The sequence below is a fragment of the Carlito syrichta genome, unplaced genomic scaffold, assembly GCF_000164805.1.
Source record: "Carlito syrichta isolate Samal-C Ts95f unplaced genomic scaffold, Tarsius_syrichta-2.0.1 Scaffold311650, whole genome shotgun sequence".
Classification (NCBI taxonomy): Eukaryota; Metazoa; Chordata; class Mammalia; order Primates; family Tarsiidae; genus Carlito; species Carlito syrichta.
Window position 1 is genome coordinate 40,149 of NW_007255746.1, and position 17,650 is coordinate 57,798.

At 36.8% G+C, this 17,650-nt stretch overlaps 1 protein-coding gene across 2 annotated transcripts in view; it reads left to right on the forward strand.

The window, feature by feature from the left end:
• Positions 1-8,175: 8,175 nt before the first annotated feature.
• The window catches only part of IGSF11 (immunoglobulin superfamily member 11), a 32,863-nt gene continuing 23,388 nt past the window's right edge, over positions 8,176-17,650 (forward strand). The window contains exons 1-4 of one of the 2 annotated variants that reach the window (XM_021717982.1): positions 8,176-8,192; positions 11,916-12,081; positions 13,486-13,693; positions 16,225-16,380. In XM_021717982.1, the coding sequence (XP_021573657.1) occupies positions 8,176-8,192; positions 11,916-12,081; positions 13,486-13,693; positions 16,225-16,380 (547 nt within the window). Of the gene's footprint in view, positions 8,193-11,904; positions 12,082-13,485; positions 13,694-16,224; positions 16,381-17,650 lie in introns of those variants that run through there. The other variant, XM_008068904.1, reaches the window with a different exon arrangement.

A 17,650-nucleotide genomic window follows, 5' to 3' on the forward strand; every position in this document is an offset into this window, starting at 1 on the left:
AGCAAAAGCAGACATCCTTACCTTGTCCCTGATTATAGGGGGAAAGTCTTTTACCATTAAGTATAATGTTGGATGTCCAATTGTTTTTTGTTTTTGTTTTTTTGAGTCAGATTCTCACTCTGTCACTCAGGCTGGAGTGCAGTGGCATGTTCATGGCCACCACAGCCTCAACCTGCTGGGCTCAGGTGATCCTTACACTTCAGCCTTCCAAGTTGCTGGAACTACAAGTATGCCCACCTAATTTTCTGACTTATTGTAGAGACGAGGCCTCGTCATGCTGCCCTGGCTGGTCTTGAAACCATGGGCTCAGGCTGTACTCTCACCTCCGCCTCCCATAATGCTGGGTTTACAGGCATGTACCACTGCGCTCAGCTGTTACTGATATTGATAATATCACCTTTTCATCTTTTAATGTCTGTAGGATCTATACCTATGGCTTCCATTTCATACCTGATATTGATAATTTTTGTCTACTCTTTTTTGTCTTTGCGGAGTCTGGTTAGAGATTTATCAATTTTATTGACTTTCTCGAGAACCCAGCTTTTGATTTCATTGATTTACTCTATTGTTTTTCTGTCTTCATTTAAGAAAAATTCTATTCTAACTTTATACTTTTCTTCATTTTGCCTGTACTTGATTTAGCTTGCTTTTCTTTTTCTAGTTTCTTAAAGTGGAAACTTAGGTCAGTGATAGGAGTTTCTTCAATGGGAATAATTAGATACTATTCATTTTTCCCATAAATAATGCTTTGGTTACTTCCCATAAATTTTGATATGTTGTGCTTTCACTTTCATTTAATTAAAATATTTTCTAATTTTTCTTGTTATTTCTTCTCTGACCTATTAATTATTTAGAAGCGGGTTTCTAGTAAATATTTGATAGTTTTCTACATTTCTTCCTATTGAGTTCTAGTTTAATTCACATTTTTTGTATTACTTTAATTATTATTAATTTTTGAGTCAGAGTCTTACTGTCACCCAGGCTGGAGTGCAGTGGCGTGCTCACAGCCACCACAGCCTCGACCAGCTGGGCTCAGGCGATCCTTCTACCTCAGCCTTCCAAGTAGCTGGAACTACAGGCATGCGCCACCATGCCCAGCTAATTTTTTGATTTATTATAGAGATGAGGGCTCGCCAAGTTGCCCAGGCTGGTTTTGAACCCATGGGCTCAGGCAATCCTCACTTTGGCCTCCCAAAGTGTTAGGATTATAGGCGTGAGCCACCATGCCTGGCCTATTTTAAAATTTTTAGAGTTTATTTTATAACACAGAATATGGTCTGTCATGATGAATGTTACATATCCATTTGAAAATGCTATGTATTCTATGATGTTGGGTAGAGTGTCCTAAAATTCTCGCTTATATAAATTTATGAGTAGTGTTTTTCAAGTTTTCTGTATTTTTACTTACTTTTATTCATTTGTTCTGTGAGTTAATGATAGAAAAGTATTGCAATCTCCAACTATAATTGTGAATTTTTTTAAAAAAAGTTTTTGTTTTAAAGATGTGGGGTATATTTCAGTGTTAGGTATACAAATGTTGATTATGCAGGTACCCTTGTTGATGAGGTGTGCCCCTCTGTCCTCTAGCAGTTTCCCTCAACTGCCAATCCCACCCCCCTTCCCTGGCAGTTTTCCACTTCTGCCAATCCCTTTCTTATAGTATTATGATAATCGTTCAAGGTCTGCTTATGAGTGAGAACATATGGCACTCTGTTCTTTCTTTCTGTGATAGATCACTGAATATAATTGACTCTAAGTCCATCCAAGTTGCTGCAAAGTCCGCATGTTTGTCCTTCTTTATGGCTACATAATATTCCATTGTGCATATGTAATTTGTGGGGTTTTAAAAATCCGATTAGTTTTTGTTTCATGTAATCTGAAGTTCTATTGTTAGGCACACACAGGACTGTTATGTTCTTGATGAATTGACTTCTACTATTATTTCATACTATTCTTTATGCCCATTTTAGTGATATAACTCTTCTCTCTTCACATGCTGCTGCTTTCCCAAACTCCCTGCCAAGAGGAAAGGTCCAATTGCATTTGCCAGTCTCGACTGTATTTGGTATATCTTTTGACAAGGATCTTATGACAGCTATCTCATAATCAGCTGTCCAGCCTGCAGGTATCACTCCTTGGTCAAATGCTAATTCCTGGTACAGTCAAATGTTGATTACTGGGACAAGCACTTGTAGCCAGAGTTTGAGGAAGATTCTGTGTCATAAACCATGTTCAAGGAATTGTTTATCTGTTCTCTCTGAAAGGAATTTGAGAATGATAGTAATTGTTGTATCATAACATTGCAAAACCTGATTCTACTTTTGTGCTTTGCTTATTTATAGCTAATTATAATCACCTTACTCACTTAATTTTAAAGAAGGGTTTGCAAACACAAATGCTCACAGAAGTCAGGTGGGTTACATGACTGAGTAAAGTAGGCTATATTGTGGAATAATAGGGAGTGGTGGAAATTGTGGTAATGTAGAGAGCTTATGCTTTGTTGAAAGGGACAGCACTAATCAATTGCCATGTGAATGTAGACCAAATGTTACTAACGGTTACAGGTATCAAGGTAAGTTGATGATCTAGATTTTTGTGTTATTTAATTATAAGTAATTCACAGTTATTTAAAAACTTTGGGTCATGTAATATGGACCAAATAAAATATGTATGTAAATTATGTCGCCTGTTTTTATCACATACCCTGCAAGGAGATTCCTAAATGGAAATAGACTACCTAAGCCCATAACCAGATGTGAAATCAGAAGAAAGTGATAATAATAGAAGTCTTGCTGAAAACAATTCTGAAAAGTTCACATCAATTTTTAGGAGATATTGCTGAGTAAATGTCACCTATTTAGGAAATACACAGACATATTATATGTTACATGTTATATATATTATACACACACACATATACTTTTTGATCTTTTGGAAAGTGACAAAAAGGAGTGATAGTTCAGTATAAAGCATGGTCTTTGCCCTTCTATGGTTGAAGGGGAGAGGTCAATAAGAAGTCACTGAAATAACATTTAAGGGGGAATTGTAATACCATAGAAATATAATACCATGGAACATGACTATGTAGTAGGTGTTTAAGGCATCAACTAGAAAACAAGTACATATAATTTTATGGTAGCCTGCCTTTATATACCAGCAGTAAATGTTTTGTGTAATATGGTGTAAAATGAAGTAGAGATTTGGCAATGATCCTGTAAGTTGATTAACGTAGATGACCATTATATAACAGAGCCTATATCTATATTGATAAAATTACTAGATGTTACACTTCATCTTATTTAGTATTGTGTAGATTGCCAAATATAATTTAATTTCAGTTAATGCAAACATTATTTTTTTAGTTCAGATGGTGGTTTTTAAAAAGATTATGTGATAACAAGTATAAAGGTAGATTACTTTATCTAATTAAAATTTGATTGCAATTTGAAGGGAGAATGATTTGTTTTAAAAAATGACTAAAATATTATAGAATTGTGCTATTTCTCAGTTTCTTTCAGAAAACTTAAGAATATAGTGTAGAATTTTTAATTTTGGAAATTTATTTCAATCTGATATAATTATAAAGCTTAATTTGAATAGGCTAATAAATTTATACTACATGCTTTATAGGCAAGAAACAACACTTGTGAGATCATGTGGGAATAATATAAACCAATAAACCCTCTGTGACCACTGATATTAAAATTTTGGGCAAAAGGATAGCATAGGTCTCCCAAAGTGCCAAAAGGTCTTTTTGATGCTTTGCTGATTTTATTCCCAGAGGGAAGTGTTCTGGCAGCTGAGCTGATCCTGAAATACGAGCACTTGCTCCATAGTCATCAGAGAACATTCTGTTTTGAAATTTCCATTGGATTGCTTGGGACAACCCCTGTTTTGAACTTTTGATGTTCTAGCTCTGATGGGTTTGCAGGGGAGATTTCATGCTAGTTGAGTCTAGCAGTAGGCAGATGACGATAAAATGTCCTTTGTCTGTTCTCTTGGCTATGTAGCTATGTAGTGTGGATGATCGCTCCTAGAATATTTAAGAATTCTTTGTTGCCAGTCTTTTTTCCCTCTAACACGTGCCTCTTGGTTTGGGATAACATGAATTTCTTTCTGTTTTAATTCTTGGGAAACAAGAGTCTGAAAAAAGTGTATAGACGACTGTAATTTATTATTTTAACTCCACAGAGGAAACATGGTCATGTACTTTATGCCTTTTTTATGTAATTGCTAAGAATCATTCAGAATTCATGAGTTGGCTTAATCTTACTTGGGTGATATTACTAAGAAAAGATTCAAGTCTGCAAAAATGCTGCCAATTCAACTCCTAAATTATGCATTTTACATGTAAACATTGCAAATTGTAAACTACTTTAAGTGAATTTTTAATCTAATATTTAGCATTAAAGTTTAAGTTGTTGCCTGGGATTTCAAATGTGGAAATACACTTTAAAAGGAAGTAGAGGCTTCTTTTTTTTTTATAGGAATGAAAAAAATGGAACATCTAAAATGTGAAAAACATCCATTACATCCTCCTTCTTACTCTAAGAAGTTTTTGATTATACCCAGTTCAGTCGATGTGTTAAGGTGGAGTCCTGAGACATAATGACAAAACAACTTTATTTTGTCTTCCACCTCCCTTCAAATTTGTTCTAGAGCCAGTTCTTTCTCTAGTCACTCTGAATTTAAAAGTAAAAACAAAACAATAAAATCTCCAGAAGCCAGTGATGCACCCTCTGGGAATCCATAGATCTACCTCTAGCTTCCATGGAGATCCCATCAAGAAACCCTCGTGGGCAGAACCTATGATGATGAACCCTCACCTTGACCCATTGTAAATACTCAGGCATCCTTTGTCCTAATACATTTAGGAAACCTAGGCCCCTTTTCAGGGTGGGGATGGGATGGGTCTTACCGCATACCGCACTCTAATTTAAAAATTCTCTCCATAAAGTCTCTTTACTTTTTACTAAAGTCTTTTTACTTCTGACTTACTTATTCCCTTTATAGTCCTCAAAATTATATAACCAGTTTTCAGCCATCTTTTTGGAACAAATTTTTCAGGGTAGTCCATCTTAAAATTCTCTCTGATATCTAATATCTTAGGGTCTTAGGTTATTTTCTTTAAAAATCCTGTTCCATAGAGAATTATAGTAGCTAATGAGAATAACAGCATTTTTTTTTTTTTTTGAATTGGAGTCTTACTCTGTTGCCAAGGCTGGAGTGCAGTTCACGCTCACGGCTGCCCCAGCATCAACCTGCTGGGCTCTGGCGATCCTTCCGCCTCAGCCTTCCAAGTAGCTGGAACTACAGGTGCACGCTACTGTGCCCAGGTAGTTTATTATTTATTGTAGAGACAAGGTCTCGCCAAGTTGCCCAGGCTGGTCTCAAACCCGCAGGCTCACGCAATCCACCTGCCCTGGCCTCCCAAAGTTCTGGGATTACAGGTTGAGCCGTGGAGCCTGACAATAACAGCATTTTTATGTTAAATGTTTCTATCTACATTAGACAGAATAGAGCAGGGTATTTACAAATAAATTGAGTTTTTATTGCTCAGTATAAGTCCTGTTGTTCCTCAGACATATCTTTCTTTTCATCCTAATCATAATACAAGTGATGGTATCATCAGATCACTTGTTTTCTGTGACATGATCTGTACTTCCATGCCTTTTGATATGGTAGAAATTGTACTTAATCTGAAGTTGGAAGATACAAGTCTTTTTATTTTATTTTATTTTTTAAATGTAGGGTACAAATGGGGGTTAGGTACAAAGTGGTCATTATATAGGTAAAGTGTGGATACACTTATTGATGTTATATGCCCCCTTTCTCCTCTGGCAGGGTCCCACTACTGCCAATCCCTTTCTTATAGTATTATGATAAATGTTCAGGGTCTGCTTATGAGTGAGCACATGTGGTACTCAGATTTTTGTTTCTGTAATAAATCGCTGAATAATACAGATTCTGATTCCATCCAGGTTGCTGCAAAGTTCATAATTTTGTTTTTCCTTATGGCTGCATAATATTCCATCATATAAATGTACCACATTGTCTTTATCCAGTCCACTTTCGTTGGGCAGCACGGTTGGTTCCATGTTTTTGCTATTGTGAATAATGCTGCAGTAAACATGCATGTGCAGATATCTTTATTATAGGGTGATTTGAGTTCCTCCAAGTATATTCCCAGAAGGGGGATTGCTGGGTCGTATGGAAGGTCGATTTTCAGATTTTTTAGAAATTGCTGCTGTTTTCCACAGAGGTTGTACTAGTTTACATTTCCACCAACAGTGTAGAAGTGTTCCCTTTTCCCTGCATCCTCTCCAGGATTTGTTGTTTTTTGAGTTATTGATGATGGCCATCCTGACTGGAGTTAGCTGGTATCTCAGTGTGGTTTTAATTAGATGCAAGTCTATTTATTTATTTATTCGTTTATTCATTCATTCATTCATTCATTCATTGTAGAGACGAGGTCTCACCAAGATGCCTGGACTGGTCATGAACCAGGCTCAGGCGATCCACTCACCTCGGCCTCCCAAAATGCTGGGATTACAGCCTGAGCCACCAAGCCCAGCCCTAGTTGCAAGTCTTAATATTAATACCTTAATAACTTAGGCAAACCTATTTCTTTGGACCTTAGTGTTTTCATTTGGAAATTTAATTTATTGGATTAGATAATTTACTAGCATGTAATTATTGTGTTCCTGTTGTGTGCTTTCTTAGACCTTATGGTATAGTGGTGAGGTTATGTTAAACAACCACACTAATGAAGGTATGATTACAAGCTTGGATTGTGTTCTGACACTGCTTTGTGAGACCCTGACTTAGATTGAGAGGTCAGGGAAAGGTTTTCTGTGAGAAGGTAATACTTGATCTAATGTAAACAATGAGTGGGTTACTGAGTAAAGAGGTTGGGGTTTGGAACAAAGCAAACCAGGCAGAGAAATGACAGAGAACAGAGTAAAGGCTCTGATTCTAGAAACCAAGAGAAATTTAGCTGGTAAAATGGATCATATTTATTCATGGATCAGATTTGGGAGATGATGAGAGAGTAGGAGTTCAGAAAGATTTCTGAATTTCTGGCTTGTCCAACTTGATCCTGTTTGAGCCATTCACTACCATAGGGAATTTCAGAAAGGAGCCAGAATATACGCAGGAGGCGGGGCATGGAAGGGAAGGGTTTGATCTTGGACAAGTTGACTTTGGAGGTGACCTTGCCATGTGGCGATATCTAGGAGCCAATGGATATATGAGGAGAGGTTTGGAATATATTGGAGATCTATATATCTTAATGTAGGCTTGATATGGTTAGGTACCCTAAATGTTCACTAGCAATAATCATGTGATGGTGGTCATCCTCCGTGTCTGGTTCTGTCCTCATCATATACCTTTGATGGTGTGTGATAGTATTTAGCTCTGTTTTACAGATGAAGGAACAGACTCAAGAGATTAAGTAACTTGTTGGGGGTCACACAGCTAAGTAGATGAAGAGCCAGATTTCAAGCCAGGTCTGCCTCAGACCTACAGCTTTACAAGTTCTGAAAGCAGTTGATTTAGAATATTTCTTCTGTAGCTGTCTTAAACTCTGAGTTTTCAGGTTTAACTTTATGAAGCGAATGAAGTTGGTTTTCTATAGTTTCTGCTGCCCAGCAGGGAGTCTTGCTCCGTGCTAGCAGACCTGCTGCTTCCCTGCCCCACCTGTGTCCTGCGTAGTTCTTCCTCTGCTTTCTTTACTGTGGTGGTTTTTCCCATCTATATCTTTCTCTTTCATTCTTAGTTCATGTCGGTCTTTCTCTCTCTTTTTAAGTTTAGATCAAAGATTGTGTGAGTTCTGCTTGATATTGGTGACTTGATGGTGGAGGGTGCATACCATCCTGTATATTTAGGGGGTCCCATTTCCTCCACTTCTTCCTTGGAATACTATCTGAAGAATGCAGAGATGGGAGGTTCTGGTGCCAGTTGACCTCCATACTTATTCTTAAGAACATTTCCACTGAGTGGTATTTACTATGAATTTATCATACCGTTGTAACAAATGTACTCCCTAACCTACTTCCACCCCTCGAGGTATCTTGTTCTGAATTCATTGCCACCTCCATGATTAAGTAGCCTTTCCTTTCTGCCTTCTAGTGCCTGAAGTAGTTTCAACTTTTTAAAACTTAGAGTCTTCCCCTAATGTTGTTTAACTTAGAGACTTTTCCTGATGTTGTCAAGTGTTTTCTATTCTCTCACAGGTGACTTATTTTATGAAACATTTTAATCTGCAAGTTTAACTCCTGAGAACATCATCAGACTACTATATGTGAAGAATGTAACGTTCTATAGAAAGGAGGTGTTATGTACCTTTATTTTTTAGACTAGTTGTAATAATAACAGTATGCTATTGTGTTACTTTTTTGGGAGAATTGAGATACTATCACTTCAAAATAAAACAGTTTGAGATACTGCCATAGACTTAATGTATTTTTCATGATTTAGCATAGCTTCTTTGTAAGGTCTCCCTGATCTCTTTTGATCTCCTGTTATTTCCATATTCTTCCATCGTCCCAGGGAGGCAGGCATTCTTTGCAGAAGAGATAACAGTTATTTTGACTTCCCAGGAGTTGGCTCTGGTGAATCATGGTTTTCTTTTTTTGAATTTTAACAGTCTTATTGATGTATAATTTATATTCCACAAAATTTGCCCGCTTAAAATATAAAATGCAATGATTTCTACTAAACTTAGAGTTGTACAGCCATCACAACTATCTAGTTTTAGAAATTTTCCGTCACTAGAAAGTCCCACTGAGCCTATTTGCATCAATTTTTACTCCCTCTTTTAAAGCCTCAGGCAGCACTAATCTACTTCCTGTCTCTATAGATTTGCCTTTTTTTAGACATTCTATATATGTGGACTTATATATTATGCTGTGTTTTGCATCTGGCTTCTTTCATTTAGCAATATGAGGCTTATCCATATTGTAACATGTATCAGTAGTTTGATGCATTTTATTTCTGAATAGTATTCCATTGTATGGATGTATCATATTTTGTCTATCAGTTCAGCAATTGGCGGTTATTTGTGTTATTTCCCTTTTGGGGCATGATATGAATAATGCTGATGTGAACATTCATGGTCGAGTCTTTGTGTGGACATATATTTTATTTTACTTTAATAGAATTCTAGGAAATGGAATTACTGACTCGTATAGCATGTTTATATTTAACTTATTTTATTTAAGATAATTAATTTCTTTTTTTATTGAAAAGATGTGGGGTACAAGTAAGGGTTAGATACATAAGTAGTTTATGTGCAGGTGAGGTTTGGGCCCCCCACTGGTTCTCCCTTCCCCTAGTTTAGGGCCAGGTACCCTTAGCGATGTCAAGTGCCCCACCCCACACTCCTTCCCCTGGCAGTACCCCTACTGCCATGTTTAACTTTTTTTTTTTTAATCAATATTTTTTATTATGATTTTGTGGGGTACAGTTAAGGGTTAGGTGTACAATTACGTTTCATTCAGGCACCCTGTTGATAAGAGGTGTTTCCCCATCCCCAGACAGATATTTGCGACTGTTAATCCCATCCCCCCCATAGTTTCCCAGTACCGTCAGTCATTTTCTTACAGTATTACATTGGATGTTCAAGGTCCATTATATGAGTGAGAATATGTGATACTCGGATCTTTGTTTCTGTGAGAGACTCAGTATTATAGACTCTAGTTCCATCCAGGTTGCTGTGAAATTCATGATTTTGTTCTTTTTTATGGCTGCTTAGTATTCCATCATATGTACCACATTTTTTTAATCCAGTCCTCTTTTGACGGGCAGCATGGTTGTTTCCAGGTTCTTGCTATTGTGAACAACGCTGCGATAAACATATGTGTGCAGGTATCTTTTTTATAGAGTGATTTGAGGTCGTCAGGGTATGTTCCCAGTAGGGGGATTGCGGTGTCATATGGAAGGTCGATTTTTAGAGCTTTTAGGAATTGCCACATTGCTTTCCACAGAGGTTGCACTAGTTTATACTCCCACCAACAGTGTAGAAATGTTCCCTTTTCACCACACCCTCTCCAGCAGCTGTTATTTTTTGAGTTGTTGATAATTGCCATTCGGACTGGAGTTAGGTGGTATCTCAGTGTGGTTTTGATTTGCATCTCCCTGATGATTAATGAGGTTGAGCATTTCTTCATGAGTTTCTTGGCTGCTCGAATGTCTTCTTTTGTGAAGTGTCTGTTCATATCTTTTGCCCATTAAGCCCCACCACCTACCACTGGGGAGAAGAGAACCTATTCAGTAAATGGTGCTGGGAAAACTGGCTGACCACATGCAGAAGATTGAAACAGGACCCCTATCTATCCCCATGCACAAAGGTTAACTCCAAATGGATCAGAGACCTAAATGTAAAACCTCAAACCATAAGAACCTTAGAAAATGAAGGAAATACCCTCATGGAAATCGGAACTAGTGGTATCTTATGGTGGTTTTAATATATATTTTCTTACTTAATAATGGTATCAAGCATCTTTCCATGTGTTTATAAACCCTTATTGAAAGGTTTTTGCAGATCTTTAGCCCATTTTAAAATGAGGTTGTCTTTTAAGTTATTGAGTTGTAATAGTTCTTTGTATATTTTAGATATTAAGTTCTTTATCCGATATATGATTTGTAATATTTTCTACCAATCTGAACCTTGACTTTCTATTTTAAGTCTTTTGAAGATGAACATTTCTAAATTTTAACAAAGTCCAACTTATTGATTTATTTGATTTTATGGTTCATGGTTTTGGTGACATTTTAAAGATCTCTGACTAATCCAAGGCCACTAGACTGTTCACCTATTTTATTGTAGACATTTTTTTAGTTTCAGCTCATTCATTAAGGTCAACGAACATTTTATGTTGATTTTTGTTAATTCTGGGAGGTAAGAATTCTTGTGTTGTGGCATCTTATTATTGTCCCAGTACCATTTGTTTAAACGATGTTTTTTTCCTCCCTTTTATTGTCTTGTACTTTTGTAGAAAAGTGTTAGACCATAAATTTAAAGGCTTATTTTGGTGCTCTCTGTACTATACCACTTACCTATATATCTGTCCTTATGCTAGGATACACAAACAGATAATATGCTGTATAATTACTGTCTTGATTACTATAACTATATAGCAAGTTTTAAAATCAGGAAGTGTGAATTCTTCATCTTTGTTCTTCTTTTTGAGTTTTCTTTTTCTGTGTGTGTGTAAGTGTGTGTGGCTATTCTAGTTCCTTGCTTTTCTATATGTTTTAGAATTTGTCAGTATCTGCAAAAAGACTACTGGGATTTTGTTTTGGCTTGCTCTGAATCTATAGATCAATTTGGAGGGAATTGACATCTTAACAAGATTGAATCTTCCAATTCATGAACATTGTATATTTTTTCATTTATTTAGGCTTGTTGATTTCTTTCATCAGTGTTGTCTACTTTTCTATTATAGATGCTACACATACTCTGTTAGGCATATATAAACATTTAATTTTACAGTGCATTGTAATTATAACTGTAATTTTAAATTATAATTGCAATTTGGCTGTTCTATTGTAATGATACTTTAGAAAATTTAGTTTAGTTCTTAACTTTCATTCCCACTGTAAGTTTTGCTCAGGCCCTATCAATTGAATTCTTCCATGTTGTATTTGAATCTGGCCAGATATCAGAGAGTATCTTACAAAAGAGAGTAAATAGCCGCTAACATTTTTCAGTTGTAATTTCCAAGAGGTAAAGGGAGGAACCATTTTTATTATTGTGACTCAGTGACTGGTCAGCAGTTGTTTAGTAAGACTATCATGTCAGTCTATTCATGTTATTAATAAAAATGTGATAATGTAAAGCACACAAACCTTTCTGAAGTTGTTTGGACTATTGGGAAAGGGCGAGCATATAACCTCCCTTTTCCTTCTTCTGTAGGTGTTGCAGCATCCTTGGAAGTGTCAGAGAGCCCTGGGAGTATCCAGGTGGCCCGGGGTCAGACAGCAGTCCTGCCCTGCACTTTCACTACCAATGCTGCCCTCATCAACCTCAATGTCATTTGGATGGTCATTCCACTCTCCAATGCTAACCAACCTGAACAGGTACTTCTGTTCCATCCAATGCTTCCTCTAAAGTATTCATCTTCCCAGAAGAGGTAGGGAAGCATCCTGAGCACATATTTGATTTCCAGAGTAAGGTGACATTTTCAGTGTGCCTGTGCTCTTTTAAGTTCCACTCCTCTGCATCAGAAGAGGCTAGCTTCTTTTAAAAATACTCTTTTTAAAAATTAACAAAGCAAGAAGATTCTTTGGAGAGTTTTCTGTAGGAACCTGTGTAAGAAATATTGCTGGCAAGAAAATACCAGGACAGGAAAAGCAGAGTTTATTTTGACCAGAAGGGACTGGCACCAACACAGGTAGTTGAGAACTCACTTTTAAAAGATAGTGGTAATAGTAAGGAAATAATGTTAGGTTGTAGTACTTGATTGTTATAAGTTAATTTTACTAGCATTTAAAAATAAACATAACTAGGTATACTAGCCAGTATCAAAGAGTCTTATATAAATTAGAATATGCACGTGAAGGAATGTACCCAAAAAATGGAAGCTAGTCCCCAATAAACTGTATTAATTAAAGGAAAAAGACTCATAATTTGTAATATTCACCACAGAAAATAATGCTTAGAAAATTAATGAATTGTGATAATGGCTACACCTTTATTTATAATGATAACATTTAAATGAAGTTTTTCTGCTTCAATAAGTTTATTATTACCTCAAAATATTTGATAAACTAAATTTTCCGATATGAAATTCAATAGAAGCCTCTTTTGTTTCTTCAAACTGAAGAATTTTTGTAGTTAAACCGAGCCTTTGAGATCATTTTGCTCAACCTCATCACTTTAGGAATCAAGGATGGGGTCAAAGAGTTAAGAAAGAACTTGACTATAGTGACTCCGACGTTTATAGGTAGAATGTGAGCAGAACCGAGACCCTTATTCACAGCCCTCAGGGATTTTTGCTATGTCATTCTGAGTCTGCTGCATTGAATAGGTAACTTTGATAATAGAAATAAGAACAGCAATCATGGACTTGTGACACTTCTTCCCTTTTAGGGCATTTATTTATATTTAGTCTGTAACTATGATCTATCATTATGTGACCTAAGCATGAGAATGGCAATGCTAATATTTTAAAAAACTTTTTATTTTGTAATTAATTTTTTAAACGGGTAAAAATATTATGGGTATATAGTAAGATAGCATTAAAGATATTTTCTGTGTTCTGATAGGTTAGATAAGGTTAAAAAAGAATGTTATTTTAATTTGGTGTATGAGAATTTAGAACCCAGGATACCAGTGGGCAAGTACTATAACAAAAAGTTGGTGACAACTTTCAAATTAGAAATAAAATTTTCCAACATTTGGTACTGTCTACTTGACAGTTATTGTTATGTGTCTAGGAGGGTATATAGTGTCCAGTTTACTTATTTTGCTTTCTTTTGCAGGTCATTCTGTATCAGGGTGGACAGATGTTTGATGGGTCTCCTCGGTTCCATGGTAGGGTAGGATTTACAGGCATCATGCCAGCCACCAACGTCTCTATCTTCATTAACAACACTCAGCTATCAGATACAGGCACCTACCAGTGTCTGGTCAACAACCTTCCAGACAGAGGGGGCAGGAACATCGGGGTGACTGGTCTCACAGTGTTAGGTGAGTGACAGTAGAGTCCCAGGGGCCTGAGTCTTCACTTATGAATCCCCTCTCAAGCATATTCACTTCTGCCCTTCCTTCCACACTCTCAGTCTTTTTGTATTCCTTTTCCATAGTCTTCTCTTATTTCAGTCTCTACTTCTCCATGCTTCTCACATGTAGCTTCCCCACTCCTTTCTTCATTTCTAGGGGTCTCTAAAGCTTGCTTCTTCAATGACTTGGGTTTTTTTGCTTTTTGTGAGTTGGAGTCTCACTCTGTCGCCCAGACTGGAGTGCAGTGGCCGCTCCCGGCCACCGCAGCCTTGACCTGCTGGACTCCGGCGATCCTTCTGCCTCAGCCTTCCGAGTAGCCGGAATTACAGGCATGCGCTACCATGCCCGGCTGATTTTTTGATTTATTGTAGAGATGAGGTCTTGCTGCCCAGGCGGGTCTCGAACCCGCGGGCTCAGGCAATCCACTCACCTCAGCCTCCCGAAGGTGCGGGATTACAGGCTGAGCCAGGGAGCCCTGCTAATGACTTGTTTTGAAGGTGGAGAAAGGTGGTATAAAATACCATCAAAAGTGACCCCTCACTTTGCTTAAGTCTTTACAGGACAGAACTTACTGTTGAGAGCAAAATAAATCAAGAACTATTTATTGTGAGCAGGAAGCAGAAATTTTGGTATGTGTGAGATTAATACTATTACTCCGTATCTATGTAGCACTGAGAAGGATAACCACAGTTCTCAGTGCTTATACCTGGCGAAATTTAAATAATACCTCCTTTTACTCTCAGAAGTATCATTGTTTGAACATTATATTATTGTAACTTTAAGACTGAGACCAGATAGATTTAGAGCCTTTTCTGTGGTTGTATAGACAGTGAACAACAAAGTCTAGATTAACATTTAGGTCTCCTTCCTCAAACCAGCACTCTTTCCATTATACTGTGCTGTTAGACTATCTCATACTAAATCCATCCTCAACATGTCTTATTTCTCAATTCTCCTGTCTCTAAAATAAAACAGTTTTCTAAACGAATCCTTGTGGTAGAAGTGGTTAAATTCAGTTCATTAGGGGAGCTGGAGGAAATGCAGAGAAGGCTGAGGCTCCTGATTCTTCTCCATCCTACTCAAGTCTCAGAATCTCCTCCCATGATCCTTTGTCAGACTCCTCCCCCCCCATTTTCTTTTTCCTTCTGTTGTTGAGTCACTTAAGAATACACATGTTAGAGATTCTTGCCATTTTTCCTTTTTGCGTAAGAATATGCTATAACTTTGGGTGCCTTTTCTTCCAGACTTCAAACAGAATAAAGAAACTAAGGACCATGTTGGGGATTTCTATTCTCAAAATCTTAGTCATTGTATTATATTAAAAGTTATATAGATGTAAAAATACCCTGAGTACAGAGTGCTAATGAAAATAAATGCTATTCAGATGCTTATACCTGTAAGTTAGGTAAATGGCTTCCAAAATTATCCAGGCTGATTTATTTTTTCACTTTTTTAAAGGAAGAAAAAAGCTTTTAATTTATTTTATAATCAGTGCTACCTCCAAATTATTTTGAGTTTTCCTTCATAGTATCACAGTGGCAATGTCAAAGGCAGTAAATTGAGGAGACTGGTTTATCCCACCAGGGCAATCTAAGATTTTCATTCTTCCTGCCTATACTCTGTCATTGTTCTCTCTTTCCCTACCCATTTCTTTCCTGATTCCTCTGTATACTCTGTGTTCATTTTTTATTCATTCATTTATTCGTATTTGAAAGAGTGAATGTATTTATTGAAATAATCAGCATTATGAATACATCATCAATTGGACTTAAGCCATGCTGTCCGCATTGCCCAATGTGATATTTCAAGCCGTCTGCTTAGTTTATAAATTTATTTGCTTACTTGTCATTATATATTACTACTTGCTTCCTTTAGTGTTCTTTTTGATATTTTTTTGTTCCATGTCCTTTGTACCCTTATCTGTCTTACTGATTATAAGATGTCTACTGCATTATTATTAACTTCCCCTTTATTTGAACATTGCTCTAACTTTTTCCACCATAAAGCAGAATTTGATATAAAGTGGGGCTGTCTGATTTTCATTTATAACGTAACAAAGGACCTTGTTAAGGTAGCCTTAGCCAGAAAATAGCTGGGAGGATAAGTGTCTCTTTTCCTTGAAATCTTTTCTAAAAGTGGCCTCTTTCAGCAGTGTTTTTTAAAGGCAACATGTTGACACAAAGTATCTTAAGAATTATTCTTTAGAGGAAGCAGAGTGAAACCAAGATCATAAGATACCTTGAAAACATAATCAAAGGGTGTAGCCTCTTTTAACATATTTGCTCCCTGCTGACTGAGGCTGCAGGCTCTACATCTATGCCCAGGCCTCAAGAATGAGTACATGATGGTTCTCTGGCTTTAGCCATGAGGCTGTCTCCTGATATGTGTTCCATAAACCATGTTAACTGAGGTTCCAGTGTATTGAATGTTGATGTCTCTACCGTCATCACTAGGTTCATAGTAAATGTGTACTTTATTGCTTACTCTTCCTGTTATAGTTCCCCCTTCTGTCCCACACTGCCAAATTCAAGGATCCCAGGATATTGGCAGCGATGTCATCCTGCTCTGTAGCTCAGAGGAAGGCATTCCTCGGCCAACTTACCTTTGGGAGAAGTTAGACAATACCCTCAAACTACCTCCAACAGCCACTCAGGGTATGTACAGTGCTGCTTTTCCCATTTTGTTAGTTGTCATGGAAAATTCTGATTCTTAGATTCACAGAGTAATGATCTTGAATCGATTTTGAAAAATTATGCCCTATAACTGCTGAAAAAGCTTTCTGGATCATTTTGTGTTTTCAACTTTAAAGTAAATAAAACATCTTTCTCTTCTCTATGCTGCCTTTATGAAATGTGTTTCATCCAGTGGTAACTTTATTTGTAAAATCTGTTCCATTCATGTGAAGATTCAAAATAGTCAAACGATAGCTTCTTTGAGTTAACGCTGAGACAGTTCTTGAAGTTTATATCTGAGACTCTGCTTCCTACTTTAGGCACAACTGTCTGTTTTAGTAGGAGAAATATCAGCAAAGTTATCAGAGGGTTAATCCTCCTGTTGTCAAATTAGAGGAGGAAGATAGGAAAGAGAACAGATCACAGGGAACCCAGGAATTGATCACACCAGATAAATGAAGATGGAGAAGGCCTGAATGTCATGGATGGTTTCTACATTTAAATCTAGCTATTTAAATTTGATTTTAAAGGGGATATTCTTTACGTATTGAGGAGATTTTATGAAATAAAATGAGAGAAAATCATATAATTATATTAAAAATTCTTCTGTTTCAAGAAAACAGAATTTTACAACCTCGAATGTCACTTCATCTCTAATACAGATAAATGTTTCTTGTAGTATTCTCTGAGTAGATTTGCGAATCTTAATTTAAATATAAAGAGTTGGAAATTAATGGAGAGGCCCTAAACAACTTTGTGCTAAGTTTGAATCATATTCTAGTACATGCCTGCTGTGGAAAAGGAGAACCCTAAGTGTGTGATGAAGTTATGTATGTTAAAGAACCAGAGCCTCAAGCCTCTAAAGAACCTGTAAGTTTCCTTCAGGAATCCCAACAGAAATATGGGTGGACCTTCCCATCATCTTTTAATTAACCGAGCCTCAAATTCATTATTTAAAAAGAAAACTTTCTTTCCAACATAATTATTTTCGGGTTACTTTAGTAATTATTTCTGCCATCCTATTGTTCATTGCTAAATGCTTCAGCCACATTGTTGGCTAAATGGCATTTTCTTGTAGACTGACTTGTTAATGTCACCATTGTAAGTGGCACATTTAAAATAACTCTATCTTGACATACTGGAAACTATAACCAAATTTTAGATTTTCCAGTAACTATTTCGGTAAGAGTTTACCTCTCTGGGCCTACATTGCTTCCCCCCGCCTTTTCTTTCTTTCCTTCGTTCTTTTTTT